This window comes from Heloderma suspectum, chromosome 4 (genome assembly GCF_057233095.1).
Source record: "Heloderma suspectum isolate Gila_16-S chromosome 4, 16-S_ref, whole genome shotgun sequence".
NCBI classification, from domain to species: domain Eukaryota; kingdom Metazoa; phylum Chordata; class Lepidosauria; order Squamata; family Helodermatidae; genus Heloderma; species Heloderma suspectum.
Window position 1 is genome coordinate 279,582,280 of NC_139461.1, and position 19,494 is coordinate 279,601,773.

Genomic DNA, 19,494 nt, shown 5'->3' on the forward strand with positions numbered 1-19,494 from the left:
TCATAGCAGCAGAGTGAATGAATCTCAAATGACAAGAAAATAAAATTTTATCTAAAATACTGTCAATCACTCTACTATGAAATTGACCAGCATACAAGAGATGCATTTTGACACTTCAGATGATGGGGAAAGAACTCAGATTGAACCATTGCCCAAACTGGGCCCTCCTAGGGTCCTACTTGAGTTTGCCAGATGGCCATGCCTCCCCCTGGCCCCATTCCTTTTCCTCTGTACGACGGAGGTTTCCTGGCTTTTCCATTGTTTTTCCTCTCATTCTAAAAGGTTGAAATGCCTCCCCTATGACTTAGTTACTGGCGGTAAAAGCTTTAAGCTACAATATGCTGGTATTTTTTGGTCCTGCCCCTTTTACTGTCAGCCATGGCCATCGCTGGAACGTGGCCCCTGAGAGCTTCTCCAAAACTGGAATTTGGTCCGTGGGCTGAAAGAGGTTTGGCATCCTTGCTTGAAATATTTTCTGATCCCACCCCAGGGCTGGGGGCGGGGGGGAAGGGTCTTGCCCACTTAACATTTGGCAAAAATCCTGACTATCATTTTCTGTTTTTCGCTGTGATATTTGCTTCGGTGATTGTGTTTTGGTGAGAGCTTGAATTGTGTCATTTTAAATGTGAACACTGATACACATACATACACATTTCCCTGCCCAGTTCTAACTACAAACCAACAACCATTAAAAACACTAGGGTCTTGTACAAAAGTATGAAACCTGACAAACTGATATTTTTGTGACATTTATCTGGAAATCAGTTTGCTACAACACAGCGAAACACCCTAGACTTATACTAGTTGAGATCCAATAGAGCTGCAGTGCATTGAGTGTTTGATTTGGCCAGGGTCTGTTCAAATCTCAGCCTGGACATGGAGTTTACTGTCACTTATATTTCAATGTAGCCTACCTCAAGGGGGGGTGGGTTCAAGGCTGAGGAGGAAAAATTGGTAAAACTCATGTATGCTGCCCTAAGTCACAGGGCTAAATTGCTCAGATGGAGAGACTAGCCTGGAGCTGGCTCTTACAAAAAGCCAGGGAAGAACGTGGGTGACCTGAACCTTTTGGTCTAAAAACTGCAGTAAACTCTCTGGCCATCAGCAGTGGTGCTAACATGAGCCTCAAACACAAGTGGAAAGAGGTTTGCATTTAACTTTGAGTTAGGACGTTTTCTCTCCCATCTACCCATAACCACTGATAACATGTGTATGATGGTGCTGATAAAAACTGTGGTAACTATTTCCCTTCACATGAACAACCAATGTTTATGTAAAGACACCACAGGATATACATAAGTTTCTAATATCACATTTGTAAGATGATACCATAATGCCTAATATTAATCTCATGTAACTCCCTTGTTTGGGTTCTGTACTGTTTCATGCACATGCACGCACACATCACTGAGAGGGTGAAGAAGAATAAGAAATAATACTTAATCGCCTTTTTTACGAATGTGATGATCTTCACAGTGTATTAGGATTAAGTAATCTGTAAATGCAAAGTAAGAGACATTGGGACAAAAAAAATCCTTTTGCACATGCTATGTGCAAAGCACACAGTGGGGCACGACAGGCACTTTATATATGCTTAATGGGGTCGTATTCTGTATTAATCACATTTCAGAGCTGAGCCCTGCCTTCGCTAAGAGTTCTGGGGCTAAACCCTTATGAGCCCTGGTTTAAATTAGGGACTGGGGCCAACAATGCCCTGTGCTGAACAGCTGAGCAGGCTTGCATTTCTCTGTGCTTGGCATTTGGGCTGCCAGTGTCCTGATCCTGCCCTAATTTCCCATAGCTGGAGTGGTGAGGTTCAGCAGTGCTGGGATGCTTGCAATAGTTGTCTAAAGGGTAGAATGGCAATAGGAGTGGAAGGACTTCTCCCTTCTGTGCAACTATTACAGTCATTTGAACCCTTCTACAATTGAACCTTGAAATCTGATACAAAGCACAACCCAGCCAGTAAGACCCAAAGTTAAAGCAACTAACATGAGCCTCACAAGTAAAGGCCCAGCTTTCCAAACTCGCAATTCACCAAGTGTTTGGGCTTCTGCATCCATGAATGAAATTTCTCAAAAGCTGTCCCAGCAATTTCAAGAAAGGGGCCTTGACAAGAGCTCCCTGGACTTGCTCCTCCTCTTCGCCACTGTACTTGTCTTGTTCACCTACCTCTTGTTCTGGCCCAAACAATGGTGGTGGTGAGAAGGAGGAGCACTAGATTGTCAGGGTTGGATCTGAGCCCATAGAGTCCCAAAGCAGCTCTGATTCTGAGGAGGAGATACAATCCGTGGGAGAGGAACCCTCTTAGGTTTCAGAGGTGCAGCTGGGGGGGGGGGGAGAACCCCGCTCACATTCCTGGGAGTGACAGTGACCCTGGCATGGAAAGGGAGGGACAACTTGAGCTTTTAGACACCAGGCGCAGGCACAAGCAAGAGGTTGCAGGAGCCAAGCTGAGGTGCTCAGCCTGGTTGGCTCGACATCAGCAGCTGCACCCCAAGACCTCACAAGAAAGGGGGAGAATTTCCCCTCCTACTCCTTAAGTCCAGAGTTGCCGCGCTTTTCTCCAAACGGAGACCAACTGATGTCCTAACTCTTAGAAACCCCTAGTAGGCTGTTCCTTTGTATTTCCTGAGTCTCAGGCAATTAGCATCTGTAAGCCTCATTAGGGTGAATGGAAATAAAGCTTTGGAAAGCAGCCCCTTTGTCTGACTGTTGATTCTGGCTATTGGAGGGTTCAGAAGACAACAGGGGCATTCCTGACATAGATGCCACAGCCTACTCGCTCACAGGCTCTCTTCCTGTCAAGCAAGCAAGCAAGCAGTAGTAATGAGAAGAGGGTGAAGAGCAACAGAAGCTGGTAACAATGGTGGTGAGAAGGTATACTCATGAAGGAGGGGGGCCCATTGAGGGTGTCTTGCCCAAAGGACCTCAAAAACCTGGAGCTGGTGCTGACCAGGGCAGTGCTGGCTACAGCATTTGCGGGATAGGTGAATCCCCTTAGCCTGGAAAAGGTAGGTGTGTGAACTAACAGTTCTCTTGTGTTGCTTCTGACCCTTCAAAGAAGGCTGAGCTGAAATGGCCTTCCCAGTTTTGCTGCTTTGTTGCAGGCACGTGGGATGGGGGAAGCAAGTTGGACATATTGCCGCAACTAGCACTCTTCTCAGAGGCTGGTGGCCACTATTCTGCCCACAGAGTAACTTAGGAATGAGGCTACGTCACCATACGTTATTGGGATGGCCACTGGCACATCACCAAAAGAGAGGAAATGCATCACTAAAACAAAAGAGGACACAAATTTGCATGCTTGATATGTGCATGTGCTTACTTATATGTATAGATGTACATTTCTAAATCGTTGTTGTTCAGTCGTTCAGTCATGTCTGACTCTTTGTGACCCCATGGACCATAGCACGCCAGGCCTTCCTGTCCTGCGCTCTCTCCCGGAGTGTGCTCAAGTTCATTGCTAAATCATTAGTATAGTTTAAATAGAAATACATCTCACCATAGTGGGGAAGGTTGTGACCAGGTGACTTGTGTTCCTGCTCAGTCTGCTGTCCAGGTGCTGCTAACTGTGGATGGGCCCCTGCCTGCTCTACCTGCGGGTGGTTCTTTCATCTGGACTCAGACTGGACAGCCCTTCAAACTCAGGATACCTTCAAATACAGGACTGTCCTCTGTAAAGTAGGGCACCTGGCATCATTCTGAGGGGATATCATGGTAACAAAATGGCTGACAGCGGCCCCAATTTTCAACCCAGAAGTCCCCCCAGAATGAGCTACATCATCATGGCTTTTTTTTTTTTAAAGGTAGCCACCAGCTGCCAAGAGGAGCACTGAAATAGGCAGCAACAGAAAAGAAAAAGAGGTGAGCCTGGAACAGTGATTTGGGAGCACCTTTTGTCCTGATCCCCCCATACAAACGTTGGGCTGAATGAACAACTTTAGACTTGGCCACAGAACTTCCTGGGTGCCCCACGCAAAGTGAGAATGGCACAGCATGACACATGCTACCTCTGCAGCTTGGAGTTTGGGTGTGAGTAGTGAGATTTGCATGGGCTACATCTAAGAGGTCTGCCATATTTTTTAAAGGCAGGCTCCAGCACCTTTAGTGACCATGTAACAGGCAAGACATTAAATAAATAAACAAACAAACAAACATACATACATACATATACACACACAAACAAACAGTTGCAGCAGCATCTGTTATCACAGCATCTCATTCCTGGGAAATGCTCAGCGGTAGAACACATACTTTGCATTTGGAAGGTCCCCGTCAGTCGCAGCCATCTCCAGGTAGGGTTGAAGAGCTCCTGCCAATCAGAGTCAATACTAGGCTACGTGGACAAAGTCTGAGCTGGTACGGCAACTTCCTGTGCTCCCATTCATTTGTGGAAGGGCCATAGCTTAGTGGCAGGCCACCAACTGTACATGCAGAAGGCCCCAAATTCAATCCTTGGCAACTCCAGGTAGGGCCAGGGAAGAATCCTGTGGAAACCCTGGAGACAGGGCTGGAGCCAGACTCCAGCTGGCCATCAGCACAGTGCTGCCAATGGGCCCCCACTACCACGGCTGCAGCCTCCCGCCTGCCTGCTGCCAATACCAGCACCTCTGCCCCTTGCCTCCTTGCCACAGCGACCGCCCACCCACCGGCTGCAGCCCCTCACCCCACCCACCCCCACCATCACCCACCCAGTTTCTTTACCTCATATTGGGTGGGGGGAGGTGGCTCTTTTTCCTCTGGCCAGCCCCTCTGGCAAAGCACAGTGGGGCATCCAAGCCTGCACACTCCATGCATAATTTTAAAACATTTTTGAGTGGGAGTCATCTGAACCAATCAGAAGCTGCCTTTGGGAGGGACTTGACCAATGAGGGCACAGGAGCAATCTAAAGACTGCCTTGTGCCCTTATTGACTGTGTCTGTTCCCTGATTGGTTCAGATCGCTGGTACTCAAAATGTACGGTATTTTTTTAATGTTTTAAAATGGGATGCTGTGGGGCCATGGCACTTCTTTTCACCAGTGGGGCCACCTGGGTGGGTGAAGAGGATGGCGGCAGCTGGGGCACGTGCCAAGGGCCCTTCTGTGCCTCTGGGCCTTTGGCACGCCCATGCTGACCCTGATGCTGAGCCTGCTTGGAGAGCCGCTGCCAGTCAATGTAGACAATACTGAGCTAGGTGGACCAATGCCCTGACTCAGTATATGGCAGCCTCCTAGGTAACTATTGATTTCTGACTGTCATGAAGCTGTTGAAGCAGGGCTGGTTGTACCATTAGGCAGAGTGAGGCAGTCACCTCAGGCAGCAAATGTTGGGAGGTGGCAGCAAAAGTCGGCCCGCTGCCTTGAGGTGCAGTGGAGAAGAATGTCCCATCCCTAGTTTTTATTATTTATTTATTTTATTTATTTATTTCATTTCTATACCGCCCAATAGCCGAAGCTCTCTGGGCGGTTCACAAAAATTTGAAGTAAGATTCAGCAGCCACTCCAGCTGGCTTTTTCACAAAGAATGGGAGCAGGCACCATCTTGTTCTTCACCTCAAGCAGCAAAATGACTTGGGATGGCCCTGTGTTAAAGGCACAGCAGCCACTGGCTATTAAAAAAAAAAAAAAGGTGGAAAACTAGTATCACAAGCAAGGTAAGTATTGAGAGAGAAACAATCTTGTGCTGCTTATTACAGCAGCACATGAATGCCGGGGCATTGCCTATCCTCTGAGATCCACCCCAGTTATTCTTTCTGAAACTGAAATTCGTACACATCAGTATTTTTTTTTGGTTTTGATTTCTTTTTTTTGCTTTTCCTCCAACAGTGTTGTATACCTCAGTACTGTCTCCTCTAACAAACAGTGGCCAGCAAAGTCTTCTCTAAACTCCCCATGCTTAGGAAATGTAAATTTCACAGACTGATAAAGAGAGCACAGAAACCTCTATATTCCCTTTGCCCAGTCACTAGTACTTCCCTATCTGTTCATTTCCCCCATGACTTACTCGACAGTCCAGAAAACCAACATAACCAAACTTAGGGTCACTGACAGCCAGTGTGGTGCAGTGGTCTGAATGAACCCAGGTTCAAATCGGGCCAGTTGTTACCTGTCAGCCTAACCTACCTCACAGGGTTGTTGTGAAAATAAAATAAAATGGGTGGGGGTGGAGAGAACCATGTACACGACTTTGAGGTCTGTGGAGGAAAGATGGGATCTAAATGTAATAAATACATTTCAAAAGTAAAGTGGACACACAATCGCCCTGGTGCCCTCTTCTCAAGATAGGATTGGGTGCAACTCCCCGTTGAAGGTTGCAATGCATGATAGCGAACCTGGGTTTCCTGCTGCGTAAGATGAGAAGAGGCCCTTAAACCTTCAGATAATACATGGTTTGCTTTGAGAACTGCCCCCTCATGTAGCAGTTGCTAGGCTGAGTGCTCAGTTGCTACCTGAAGCCCTGAAACGGCTTTAGTTAAATATCATTCCTCAAGTGTCATGATTCACACAGGAAATAAAGGACTATCGTACCAGCAAGAGCTCTCAGACTGACTTAGATATATTGGTTGCATTGTATATTGTGTTTTTCAAAACTGCAGAGATGAGGTGATTTCATTTTGTTTCATTTCTTGTATTTCTGTACTGCCCCATTGCCAAAGCGCTCAAAGGGCGGTTCACAAAAATCAATTGATGAGCCATTCATTAAAACAGTTATGGATACACATTTCCAGCAGGCCACTTCCACAAGACAAAGAGAAGCTGGTGCCTCAGGGCTAGGGGCAGACTAAAACTGTCCAAAACAGATAATTTCCTTCATCATTAAAAAATATCACACCAATGCAAAGCACATACAACAGAGGTGTTGAACTTCTTTCAGACCCAGGGGCTGTTTCAATTTCAGAGAAGCTCTCAGGGCGGAAAACAGAGGAGACCAAAGTAACAGCATATTTTAGCTTAAAGCTTTTACTGCCAGCAACTAAGCCTTAGGAATGCCATTTGAACTGTTTAGAATGGGGGAGGGGGGAGGGGAAACTGTGCAAAAGCTAGTAAGCCACCAAAAGATCAGGAGCTGGGGAAAGGGGGTATGGCCACCTGGCAAAGCCCAGGTGGTTCGGATGTGGCCTGCAGGTGGTTCGGATCTGGCCCGCGGGCCTGATGTTAGGAGCATGGGGAAGAGGCAAGGATGGTGGTGCATCCAAGGCATTGTATCTGCATGAGCCTTGTGCATGTCAGGAAGGCACAGAATAAGGCGACACCTTATTGTCTTGGATATGCTATGTTACCCCACTGCTGCAGGTGCTATTTTAGTCACCGATTTGACCCTGCACCGATTTCAGCAGCAAGGTAATGGCACCTACAAAATGGGCCCAAATGTACAAGCACATATATGGCTCCTCTTTGGAGCAAACGCTCCCTCATCCATTCCACTGCAGCTGCCAGAGCACCAGATCAAGATGGATGATTTTGCATGGTGCGTACCCACATTCAGGGGTGGTGCAAATCTAGCTTAGTACTGGATTCACCATATCTCTTAGCACATGCTTGACTGGAAACTGCCCATGTTCCCAAATTTGCATGGGAGATTTTGCCCTCCGAATCGGCTTTTCTTGTTGCAAACTAGGGAGCCCTTTCTGTGAAATGCAAGGGGCCCTGTTCTTGGCAATGATCTTGCTAGAGATACCCTTCGACGTGAGTGTTTTAAGCAGCACCATTTCCTGTGTTGCTAGATCGTATCTTGCCAGCTAGCCTCACACAAATGTGCACGCCTGTTGCAGGTGAGCAGTTTCATCTAGTATGTGTTTCGAATTAGTGCTTCTCAAATGTGCCCAGGAAGTCTGGTACTGCAATGCCAAAAATGTCATCCATATTTTTTCCCACTGACATTCTCATTCAATCTGATAGAAAAGAAATAGCTCTAAAAAACCCAAAAAGCCCAGAAGAAAATTTCAGAGAAATACTCATGGGTGGATCCGGGATTCTTGGACTTATCATACTTATGAGGTGGCCAAGAAGTGTGTGTGTTTGGCCTGTCTTCATTGTACAATCTTCTCTCTGACAGCTGGCAGCTTCCCTGGCTTCCCACACTTCAATTAAAGCTCATGAGGTAACTCATCCCCCACCAGGTATTTTCATATCAGGAAGCACAGGCAGCCAGGGCGGCTGTAGAGTGAGAGAGATATGTGTAATAAAAAGAAAGAACACACACAGCATCCTCAGCCACCATGCAATAAAGTAAGCTCAAAAAAACACCAAAGTGGTGGTGGCAAAGCAAAAAACAAAAACCCTTAGGAAAAAAGAAAAAGAACTTGTGCTATGACCTCTGCCTCATTCCAAAAACCTGGGATAATTTTTCCTCCTCCTGGAAAGATTTGGTGAAATCCCCCCACCTCCCATTTCTCTGCCCTGGGTTGAGAATTTTGAGAGGCCATTGTCATACAGCTATAATTTAATCATGAGGACAAGACACCAGAGTTCTGATTTTCCAATACAAGTTTAACAATGTAAGTCCGTCCTCAGTGTTTCCCTGAATGTGAGATATACAGCTGTGGAGTGCTCACACTGAGCCTGGATACCTGTATTGAAGCAAAGGTATCATCAACACTTTGCATGGGGCTTCACAGATCGCAAGAGGACAGCTTACTATCTAAAATGCAACATATATAGAGGAAGCGGAAGGGAGAAGAGATGGAGTAAATGGAAAGAATATGCCAACCTTCCCCAACCTGGTGCCCTCCGGATCTTTGGGACTACAACTCCCATAATCACTAGCCATTGGCTATGTTGGCTGGGGCTGATGGGAGTTGTAGTCCAAAACACCCAGATGCACCAGATTGGGGAGGGGTGGAATATGCAATTGTGCCAATTGCACATGGTAAGATGCTTAGACGTAGTAGACAGGGCAGGTCCATTAAGGGGTTGTGCCAAAGGCTTCACTTGATCAGAAGGCTGCAGCCTTTTCCGTCTGATTCAGACCTCAGAACCGTCATTCATTTCTTATCTCTGAGCAGTGATGTAGTGAATTGTAGTCATTTTTGACATGGAGACGCTCATCCTGGCAGCCACTCCCACAAGAAGAAGCAAAAAAATGCAGGCAGCGGTGCTGACCCATATCCACAAACCAGTTCTAGCCATTCTCATTTCTGCCTGGAGTAGGTCTTTTGTTAAGCTAATGGGGTCTTAATCACTCATTCAAGACCAAGCCACCCCAAAATATTTTGCACTAGGACAGGAAACAATATATTGTTGCTGGGAAAATTCATCCCTGCCCCCCATCCCTGCCCTAGCAAGCTACTGTGAGGATTGCAGCTCAGCTCAGAAGAAATAGGTGAGCCTGAGTGGGGGTCAGATGTCATCAGTGTCCCTGCTAATAAAAAAAGTGTTGGTGATGTCCCTGTAAACCACTACACTACTGGCTGTGGTTTGTACTTCCGAGGGCACATTCCTAACCACTGTGACGCTCTTGGTGTCCCAGAACCTTAAAAAAAAAAGGTAAAGGTGTCCCCAACCAGTCGTGTCCGACTCTAGGGGGTGGTGCTCATCTCCATTTCTAAGCCAAAGAGCCAGCGCTGTCCGAAGACGCTTCCGTGGTCATGTGGCCGGCATGACTGAACACCGAGGTGCACGGAACGCTGTTACCTTTCCTGCCGAAGCGGTACCTATTTATCTACTTGCAATTTCTTGCTTTCGAACTGCTAGGTTGGCAGAAATCCCAGAACCCTAGATGACTGGAAAACATGTATAGAAAATAAACAGCCAGCCACATTTCCACGTCCTGTCCAATTTTAACACTGAGAGAGTTGTTTATTTAAAGGGCTGCTTTTAAACTATATTTAAGGCCTCTTCTCTGCCCTCAGCAAATACGCCTGATAAACATTTTAGGGCTCAATCCTACGGCCGCTAGTCCAGCTAGACGGCCATAGGTTAGGTTGATTTCCAGGAACCAACCTCGGAGCCCGCGCTCTGAGGTCGGTTCCCTGAGAACCAACCTCCGCTCCCTCCCGCACCGCCTCATAGGCAGCACGGAATGGCTCCACGCTCGGAAGAGGAGCACAGAGCAGCAAAAACGGGGCGCTCCTGGGGGCGTGCCGGAGCAGGGAAGTCAGAAATGCTGGCACAACACATCCTATGTGTCGTCCGGCTGCCGCTTCCCACGCTCTGAGGTCCCATGGCTAGATAGCCAAAATCGGCTGTCTAGCCATGAAAGCCGGGCGGGGGAAGTGAGGAGGAGATCCGCTCCTCACCACTCCTCCCGCCTTGCACTGGATAGGCGGTTGCCCCAGGCTTGGAGGAGACTGTTGACCCAGATAGGATTGCTCCTTTAATGAATTAATTAGAATTAATTTTTTTAATGTAAGCTGTTATGGTTGGGGTGACCCGACTCTATGAGAGAGCACTGTTATTTTTGCCTGTTTTTGAGGCTGGGAAACCAAAGGAAAATAGGGGATTTTGAAAGAATGAGAGAAACAGTGTGCACCTGAAATACTTTCCCTATCGGCCCTTTAGTTCCATAAGCTTCTCTTTGTTTTGTTTCCAGCACAGCTTTGACACCGGCTTTCCAAGGCTACAAGAAACCTGGAGTTTCATTGGAAAAGAAATCTATCCTCTCTCTCTGAGATGCAAGTTGGTTTTTACATGAAACAGGGAGGAAACACTTTCTGGGTTATATTTAAATGGAGTCACGAAGGCTTCTTTCAGGATAACGGAAGATGAGCTTCTGGCACAGACATTGGCGAATGCTGATTCATTTCCTTTCTCTGCCACAGATTTATTTTATGAACTTAGGTAAGTCTAATTATTGATCTGTTGAAAGCTACTCTGGAAGCCTGTTTTTTTGTTGATTTGTTTTGGCTGATGAATGAGTTAAAAAAAATCTTCAAACAAATTAATATACAAAAGAAAATATGTTTAACACATGTTATGGACAACACATCTGTAACTTTCAATGTGTGACAATGCCAACAACCTGATGCAAATGCAACCACTGGAACTTTATGGCACACTTCCATTGCCCAGAAATAACTTATTTATTATTTTAGTTATATCCCACCTTTCCACTACAAATAGTGTTCAAAGAGGCCAACGACAATGATGTACAAGATAAAATACATAATTAGAATTTAAAACGTAAAAGCAAATATATTAAAACACATCAATAAAATTAAGGAATAAACAGCACCCACCGGTTAAAACCTACTTCAGCACAAATCAGCTTAGGGGCACAGTCCTATGCATGTTTATACAGAAAAAATCCATGCTGGGAGTTGCAGGACTTTTTTCTGTATAAACATGCATAAGATTACACCTTTAAACCTAAAAAAAAAAGCCTATCTGAAGACAATGTCTTTACCCACCAGTGGATGGGTAACAAAGATGGAGCTAGCCTGGCCTCCCTTGGCACGGAGTTCCACAGCCTTGGAGCAACCACCAATAAGGCCCTCCCTTGCATTCTTGCCAAATCTGCCTCCGTTGCAGGCGGAATGCAGGGAAGCTATCTTACTCATCACCTGCTACCAGATTCTTTCAACTGGAGATGCCAGGGCTTGAACCTGAGGGCTTCTGCATGCAAAGCATCTGCTCCACCACATAGCTTTGGACTATCTCTGAAAGCTCTACTTTTAGTTATTTAATACATCTTTTATCCTTCCCTTCCTCCAAGAGCTCAAGGTGGAATATATGGATCTCTGCCACCCATTATATCCTCACAACAACCCTGTGAGGTAGGTTAGGCTGAGAAATAATGACAGGTCCAAGGTCACCCACTAAGCTTTGTGGCTGAGTGAGGATTTGAAGCCACATCTCCAGGCCATAAGTCCAACATCCCAACAACTATGCCACATTCTCTCTTTTTATTAAGGGGATTTGTTGTCATTGAAGAATCTTGCCTTTTTCTGTTTTAGCTTTGGTAGCAGGTGGGGTTGGAGGGTCAGATGCACACCTGAAATTTGTTTTGCCACTGTGCCATACACCCAGTTTAGGGCCAAACTGGACATCATGGAGTTTATCTTGTGTAGCTGATTTGTCTTTAACAAATAGCTGGCACAGGGGCCTGAGACAGATTGGGCCGAGGGGAGGACTTTAACCCTTTTCCCCTGCCATGTTCCCAATCGGCGGGGTCATAGCTCAGTGGTAGAGCACCTGGTTGCATGCAGAAGATCCCAGGTTCAGTCCTCAGCATCTCCAGGTAAGGTTGGAAAAACTCCTGCCTGAAACCCCAGAGAGCCGCTGCAAGTCAGTGTCAACAATACTGGGCTAGATGGACTCAGTATAAGGTATCTGCCTATGTTCCTATGGAGTCTGACCACTACCAGTGGGAGCTTGCCTCCCATTGTGAAAAACACAAGAGGATGATTCCATTTGTCTCATGCCATGGTCGTGCTTGGGCTTGGGGCCTCTGCTAGCTATTTGTTAAAGAAAAAGCACCAACCACACATGGGCGAACCACATGGCAAGCATCACATCTAGTTTGGTCTTTAGCCTCAACTATGCTACAGTACTATTGCCTGCCTGCACTGCAAATGGTAGTAGCCAGGATGATCAAAGGGCCTGGCTGGACTTTGCAGTCTACACAGCTTAATAAGCAATGCCAGTGAGGTTCTCCCACGACATGTTAGAATTGCTTTCTGGGGAAAATTCTCCCTGTGGTTTTCGTTTGATGCTAAAGAAACAATTTGGGAACTCACATAAGAAGAGCCTGCTGGATCAGACCAAGGATCCATCTAGTCCAGAGCTCTGTTCACCATCCAAGCTGGTTTAAAGCCATCCAAGTGGCCAACCAGTTGCCTGTAGGAAATCCACAAGTAGGAATAATCACCATCAGAGTCACCATTTAAAAATTCATGCTTCTAGCTGCAGAAACAGAACCAGGGGTACCCCGAAACCAAGAGCACCACAATTACACCCCCCCCCCCCGCAAACAGTGATCAGGGCATTCCTAATTTCAGCCATGATGGGCATCTTCATTCCTTCCCAGTCACAGGTCCCACCCAAATTAACGTCCCTCTTGCTGCTGCTTGAATGGCAAGATTGTCTTCCCTTGGGACCTCACCGCCCAGGTGCTGCCAGGTGAGCATCCTTTATCACTGTTCCACTCTGGCGATGAGTCAAATCCTTGTTCAGCTCAGAGGGATTACTTTCTGATGGCATCACTTCCATTCTAGGGCAGGGAAGGACACAGGTGGCAGCTGTGACGCACGTCAGAGTGGAACTGTAGGAGCTCTTTAATGTTTTAGAAGAGGTGCTTCACCATGCTCCTTCCTATGATTTTCCCAAGCTTGCTTCGGGGATAGTTAGATGTCCACAAGCATGTCTTGAGAAAGAACATCAAGTATGATTCATCCCTACCTTTTAACTGCTGCCTCTTTTCTCTTCATTCTAGTTCGTGTTCGTGATCTTCTTCTATGAGACTGACTGTTTCATTCAGAAGTGGGTTGCGCCATGACAGAATAGGAGACGCTGGTGCTGTCTGAAAGCTAAGCCAGGAGGGCTGAGTTAAGCAGGAAGCAAACTAGGCCAAGACAACCAACACATAAGGCAGGGGTTAGCAACTTGCAGCCCTCCAGATGTTTTCGCCTACAACTCCCATCAGCCCTAGCTAGCATAGCTAATGCTGAGGGATCATGGGAGTTATAGGCCAAAACATCTGGAGGGCTGCACATGGCTCACCTCTGACATGAGGCAATGAGCATTTATGGAAATGGAAGAGCCCTGCTTGATCAGATCACACCTCAGGTTGTACAGACAGGGCAAACGGGTACTGATCGCCTTTTAACTCCCATCAGTCACACAGATCGGCAAGGGAACCACATGGGCTGAGCTTACTCTGACTTCTGTGGGTCTGGGGAAGCTTAAATGCTATAGCTAATCCACCTCCCCGCCCAAGTCCGATGCTGATGAAACACCCAAATGCTAAAGCACATTTTATAATGATCAGTCAAAGGTCCACCCACCCAGATTTACTACGAGTACACCCTTAAATCCATTTTTAACATTGGGGTGCACTTGGGGACATATGAAGAAAACATCTGGCTGGCTGTTGAATACTGAACTGCAAACAATACTGGGCTAACTAGCTGGACCTTGTTCTGATCAATAAAGCAATTCTTATATGATAATGAAGTGCAATGAAGGCATTTAAGCACAGATAGGGCAGGCTGGCGTGATCACGGAGAGAAAATAAGCCACAGTGGGAAGATAAGCCCCACGCATTCTGGCTGTTAGCCAGCTAATAAGCATAATTACCCTCGCCGGATGTGGGTTGTCCTGATGTCCAAACCTGGCAAGGATGGGTGGCTGTGGTGGTACTCACTGAGTAACCACAGCCAATGGGAAAAGGTCTCTTGAACTGCACATGTGACCAAATAACATCTGAACCTTCTTAGGATAGAAATTAGATTCTGCAATACGGTCTCCTTTCTATCCCCACTTACTCCTTTATTATAACCCCTCCACCTGCTTTGCAAATCAGCAACCTTACATCAATGTGATCTCCCACTAATCAATATCTTTTCCATGCGCAGCCCAATCCTATGCATCCTATACTCAGAGGTAAGGCTATTATCTTCAATGGTATTTACTCCCAAGTAGATGTGCATAGGGCTGCAACCAGGTTTATTACGTTGGAAGCAAGTCCTACTGAGTTCAATAGATCTTACTCCTAAGAAACTGGGCAAAGGGAGGCAGCCATGCAGCCTGAGTCAATGCATCTTTTAGAAGTAGTCCCATTAAGTTCAATGGGACTAGAAGGGCATGAAGTTGATAGCTCTTTCTGTTGTTCTGTCCCTACCAAGTGGTAATCAAAATTATAGTGCCCCTGAATATGGAGGTTCCATTTCTGTACATGTGACAAAGGCTGGATTTGCAGGGTCAGCCCAAGACATTTTGCTGCCTGAGGCAGAGTGGTAAATAGTACCCCTCACCCACCCAAGTCAAGGTGCATAGTACCCAGGTTAGCTGAATTATTTTGGTACATGTGGCAGAAAATGCCATAAGCACCTCTCTCCCTCTATGGCAGCAGAAATACAATAACAACAAGGCAAAAACTAACAATTTGCTGTCCTTTTATGACACACAGAATTTGCTGCCTGAAGCGACTGCCTCACTCTGCCTCATGGTAGGGCTGGCCCTGTGGATTTGTCACAGTATGTATTATTTTATTTATTACATGTCAATCAGGGGTGCTGAACCTCAGGCTCGTTAGCCAAATCCAACCCTCCAGGGTTCCCTAGATAAGCACGCCCCCTTCTCCCTACCCCGCAAGTACTGATTGTTTGGTTTCCTGGCTTTTGCACAAGCTTCTCCTAAGGGTTAGTTAGTGGCAGGAAGAGCTTTAGGACACAATCCTATGCAAGTTTAGACAGAAATCCTACAACTCCCAGCATTTCCCAGCCAGCCCCATCCCTTTTGCCTTTGTCCCTGACAATTCAAATTCAAAGAAACTGATTTTGGCCCACAGCCTGAAAAAGGTTCAACATCCCTTTTGATATAATAATTTTATTTTTTTTAAAGAAAACATCAACAACATAAACACACAATACTCATACACTAAAATATCTCTTAAGATTGTAAGATATCTCTACCTTTGGCTCCCCTTACACAACAAATGCTTATTATTATTCTCTATTTCTTACCTTAGTTGTATATCATACACTGAGTTCACAAACATTATCTCATTTCTCTCCTAATTTTTAACAACAACAACAACAAGGAGAACTAACCATCTCAAAGTTCAAAATCCACATACATAAATATCATTTTTCTCTATTTCCTGTACAAATTCTATAAAAAGGTTCAACACCCCTGACGTGTTTCCTGCCTTTTCTCCGAGAAGCTCAAGGTGGCATTTACAGATGTTCTCCCCCTGCTCCCCAATTTTATCCTCACAACAATCTTGTAAGGTAGGTTAAGATGAGATATGGTGACTGGCCCAAAGTTACCCAATGAGCTTCATGGCTGAGCAACAAATATGATCCTGGCTTTCCCCTGTCCTAGTCTGACACCGTGACACCACACCAGCCATTGATCGATCTTTCCTCCATGAATTTGTCCAAAGCCACTGAAGGCAGTGCTCATCCCCATGACAGGATCAAGACATTTTGCTGCCCAAGGCAGAACAGCAAATGCCACCCCCCTCAAGATCCATAGTACCCAGGGATGGGGTTGAGGGTAGGCACAGTTGGGCATCTGCCATGGGCCCACACCCCATCAGGGGCCCACACCCCATCAGGGGCCCACTGATGAGATCCCCCAGGAGTTGCTCCTCTTCACCACTGCAACCTGCTTGTTCACCTGCTCCTCTTGCCATGTCCCAGGCAGCGATGGTGAGGAGGAGGAGCAGTAGATGCCACTGCCTGCTTGCTCACTGGCTCTCTGCCTGTCAAGCAAGCAAGCCAGCAGTCACAATGATGAGAAACAGGGTGAGGAACAACTGCAGCTGGTGACAGTGGTGGTGAGAAGGCCGACTCCCTGAGGGATGGGGTTCATTGAGGGTGTCTTGCCCAAGGCCCTCAAAAACATGGACCTAGAACTGATAGTAGCCAAGTTATTTTACCACCTAAGACAGAAAGCACACACAAGTGCCTCTCCCTGGGAGTCAACCCCCAACGATAATAAATGAAATAACTATCCATTTGCTCCCCTTTTAGGACACCCCAAATCAGCTGCCTGAGGCCACTGCTGCCTCACTCTGGCCAACGCTAGGGCCGGTCCTCACCCGAGTGACACCTTCTGCAAAGATGTAGCTCAGACTTCCCCTGTTCTGGAGCCCTGCAGATGTCTTGGCCTGCAATGCCCATGGTTCCCAGCCATGCATCAGGTTGGGGAAAGGCAGGTGTAGCTTCTTCTGACTGCCCCAGTTCCAGCCTTACATCTGGTAAGAGGGCACCTACATAGCTAACCTTCCTCCTGGCCATCCCACCCCCGGCACCTTTTCCTGCTTCCTCTTTCATGCACTCTCATGTCCAAAAAGAAGGGCAAAAAACACGCCACTGCGAGCGGGTGGAACACAAAGCTGAGAAACGCAGCAAACACGCTGTTCTCTAGGCCCAGACGGAGAATCATTCAGGAGGACCCCTGAATCATGGAGTCTGATATCTCTTTGAGAGGCTCATCACCTTCCCAACACCAACACCCCACGCTCTCATGCTCTCCGCTTTGTTTGAACTCAAGGCTGGAAGAGGAGGGGACAGAGGGCTAGCAGAAGCCTGCTTGTGTTTTTTCCTGCCTTTCTGCCTCTCTCTCTCTTTTTTTTTTTGCTAACCAAACAAAAACAAAACCAGGCAGCTTTCTGTTCCCTGCCTCCCCCCCCCCCAATCCCAGGGGGGCCTTTTAAAAAAGGAAGCCAGAAGGAAGAGAAGATCAAGCTATCGGGATCATTTTGCCTTTTCTGCCAAAAAAGCAAATGGATAGCTCTTTTGCAAAGGGCAGGCGCCTGCCCCCCCCCCGCCTGGATCGAGCCCATAGCCACGGGGGCGGGCTAACGCCCCCTCCCCCCCGCCGCCGGCTCCGGATCGGCCCTCTACGCCTACTCCAGAGTAACAATAAAAAATACATATGGAAAAGCCACGTCTATTTTGGCCCTCGCTGGGCCTAGCTGATCCCTCGCTCCTTGCTCCTCTAGAGAAGAATAAGGCCCGATCCACCCCACTCCTGACCATGGTGTAGCGTGGCAAGGGAGGAGTGGCGGTGAAATCCTGTTTCCCCTCTTCCCTTTTCCCTGCCTGACCTTGCCTCCGCGCGGCCGCACGGGTGGCACAAAAGAGCCTCTAAGAACGTGAAATCGGCTCAGATTACCGGAGAGACATTCGGCGCTACCGTCCCCGCACCCCCCGCCGACCAGCTCCCCCACCCCTAGCGCCCGCTCTTTCCTTCCAGCCATTAGCTGGTGAGCTCTCGGGAGACCTTTATCAGCCTGTCTCCGATCGATTCCGAGAGATCTGCCTACCGAGAAGAGACAGCGCAAAAAGGGCTGGAGGAGGGGGAGGTTATAGGCAGGACCCGGTGCAGGAGGAGGGGGAAAAGACTGCGGGGCTTGCAAGACCTCTCCTCCCCGCCTCCGCTCGCAGCCCAATATTTCAGCAACCGGAGCCAGCCGGGAAGATCGACTCGGAATTCTTTCTTCTCCTCTCCTCTCCTCTTCCTCCGCCTCTTCTTCTTCCCGCCCCAGCAATTCCCTTTCTCTCGGGCTGCGGGTTGGTTTCGCTTTAGGCTCGCTCGGCTCGGGAAGGTGGGGTGAAGGTGGAGGAAAAAGAAAAGAAAATGGTGCATGGTCGCAACCCGGAGAGAGGCGAATTTCGGCTGCCTTTTTTTTGGATTGAGAAGTTGATGGTTTCAAAGGAAGCGACAGCCAGCCGGGGCTAGTATTCTGTCTCTCTCTCTCTCTCTCTCTCTCTCCCCCCCCCCCCTTTTAATATTAACGCTGATTTATGGTGGCATTCTTTTCTCGGGAGAAACGGATCTAAGATTTTAAATCGTTGCCTCTCAGTCATGAACTAGGGAAAGAAGCACGCTTAGAAGGATGTTGATGTGGAGTTAAATCTTCATTCCCCCAGGGTCCCCCCCTTTCTTCTTTTCTCCTTTGCCTCCAGCTTTGGTGTACAAGAAGCTGAATTCCTCTCCTTTTGCTTGTGAAGTTTTTCTCCTCTCCCCCTTCCCTTTCGGCCCAGAGTTTGCTAGAGGGGAGGGGAGGCGTTGAGAGCCACTATGGCGTCTTTTTTTACCAATGGACCCTGCATCCAAAGTGAAGCCGAAGTGGTTCACCTCTACCGGAGCCTGGAGGTGGGCACAGTGATGACTTTGTTTTACTCCAAGAAGTCCCAGAGGCCGGAAAGGAAAACGTTCCAGGTCAAGTTGGAAACCAGGCAGATCATTTGGAGCAGGGGATCGGACAAAATCGAAGGCGCAAGTAAGTTGTTCGGCTTGCTGTTTTTTTAAAAAAATAAATACATAAATGAGAGAGTTGTATCTGAATGGGCGGTAATAAGCATCTTCATATATCTCGTTGCTTTATAAAGTTTTGCACTCTTTGGGATTTGAGGGTGCAGCCCTAAACTGCATTCGACACAGTCGGACTTACTTCCAAGTATAAACATGCATAGGATTGTGCTGTAAATTAAGCTCCTTTTTGAATGAACTTTCTAATATAGGGGAAGGTCCTAATAAATGAAATGCATTCATCATACTTTTTTTTTAAAAGGGAAATGCTTTGGCAAATAGCTTCACAAAATTTTTACTAGCTTGTTTATGTTAACCATTTGTGGCACATCAGTGATCTTAAAAAAGAAAAAAAAAGAGGGGTGAATCCCAGCCTGGTCACCAGAAGAAAACTTTACTAGCCATAGGTGAACTGCCTGCGGCTATTAAATATCTGCCTTCTATAGAGTGATTGGCATGTTGATTTAGGAATCTAAACTATACCCAGTTTTGTGTAGTCATTCAGAATATTTGATTTAGGGCGCAATCCCAAGTATGTTTAGACAAAAAAAAAAGCCCTACAGCTCCCAGCATTCCCCAGTCAGGCT

The 19,494-nt window shown here is 47.0% G+C and overlaps 1 protein-coding gene and 1 long non-coding RNA gene across 3 annotated transcripts in view; one reads left to right on the top strand and one right to left on the bottom strand.

Moving 5' to 3' along the window:
- Positions 1-5,411: 5,411 nt before the first annotated feature.
- Positions 5,412-18,117, bottom strand: LOC146348750 (uncharacterized). The gene is made up of 4 exons (XR_014790711.1): positions 17,919-18,117; positions 13,322-13,449; positions 12,661-12,760; positions 5,412-5,592 (listed from the first exon to the last, which is right to left on the bottom strand). It is a non-coding gene; the product is annotated as an uncharacterized LOC146348750 (long non-coding RNA).
- PLCG1 (phospholipase C gamma 1) overlaps positions 17,906-19,494 on the top strand; it is a 122,809-nt gene continuing 121,220 nt past the window's right edge. The window contains exon 1 of one of the 2 annotated variants that reach the window (XM_084853959.1): positions 17,906-18,878. In XM_084853959.1, coding sequence (XP_084710085.1) covers positions 18,677-18,878 — 202 coding nt within the window. In that variant the 5' untranslated portion in view covers positions 17,906-18,676. The remainder of the gene's footprint in view (positions 18,879-19,494) is intronic. The other variant, XM_084853960.1, reaches the window with a different exon arrangement.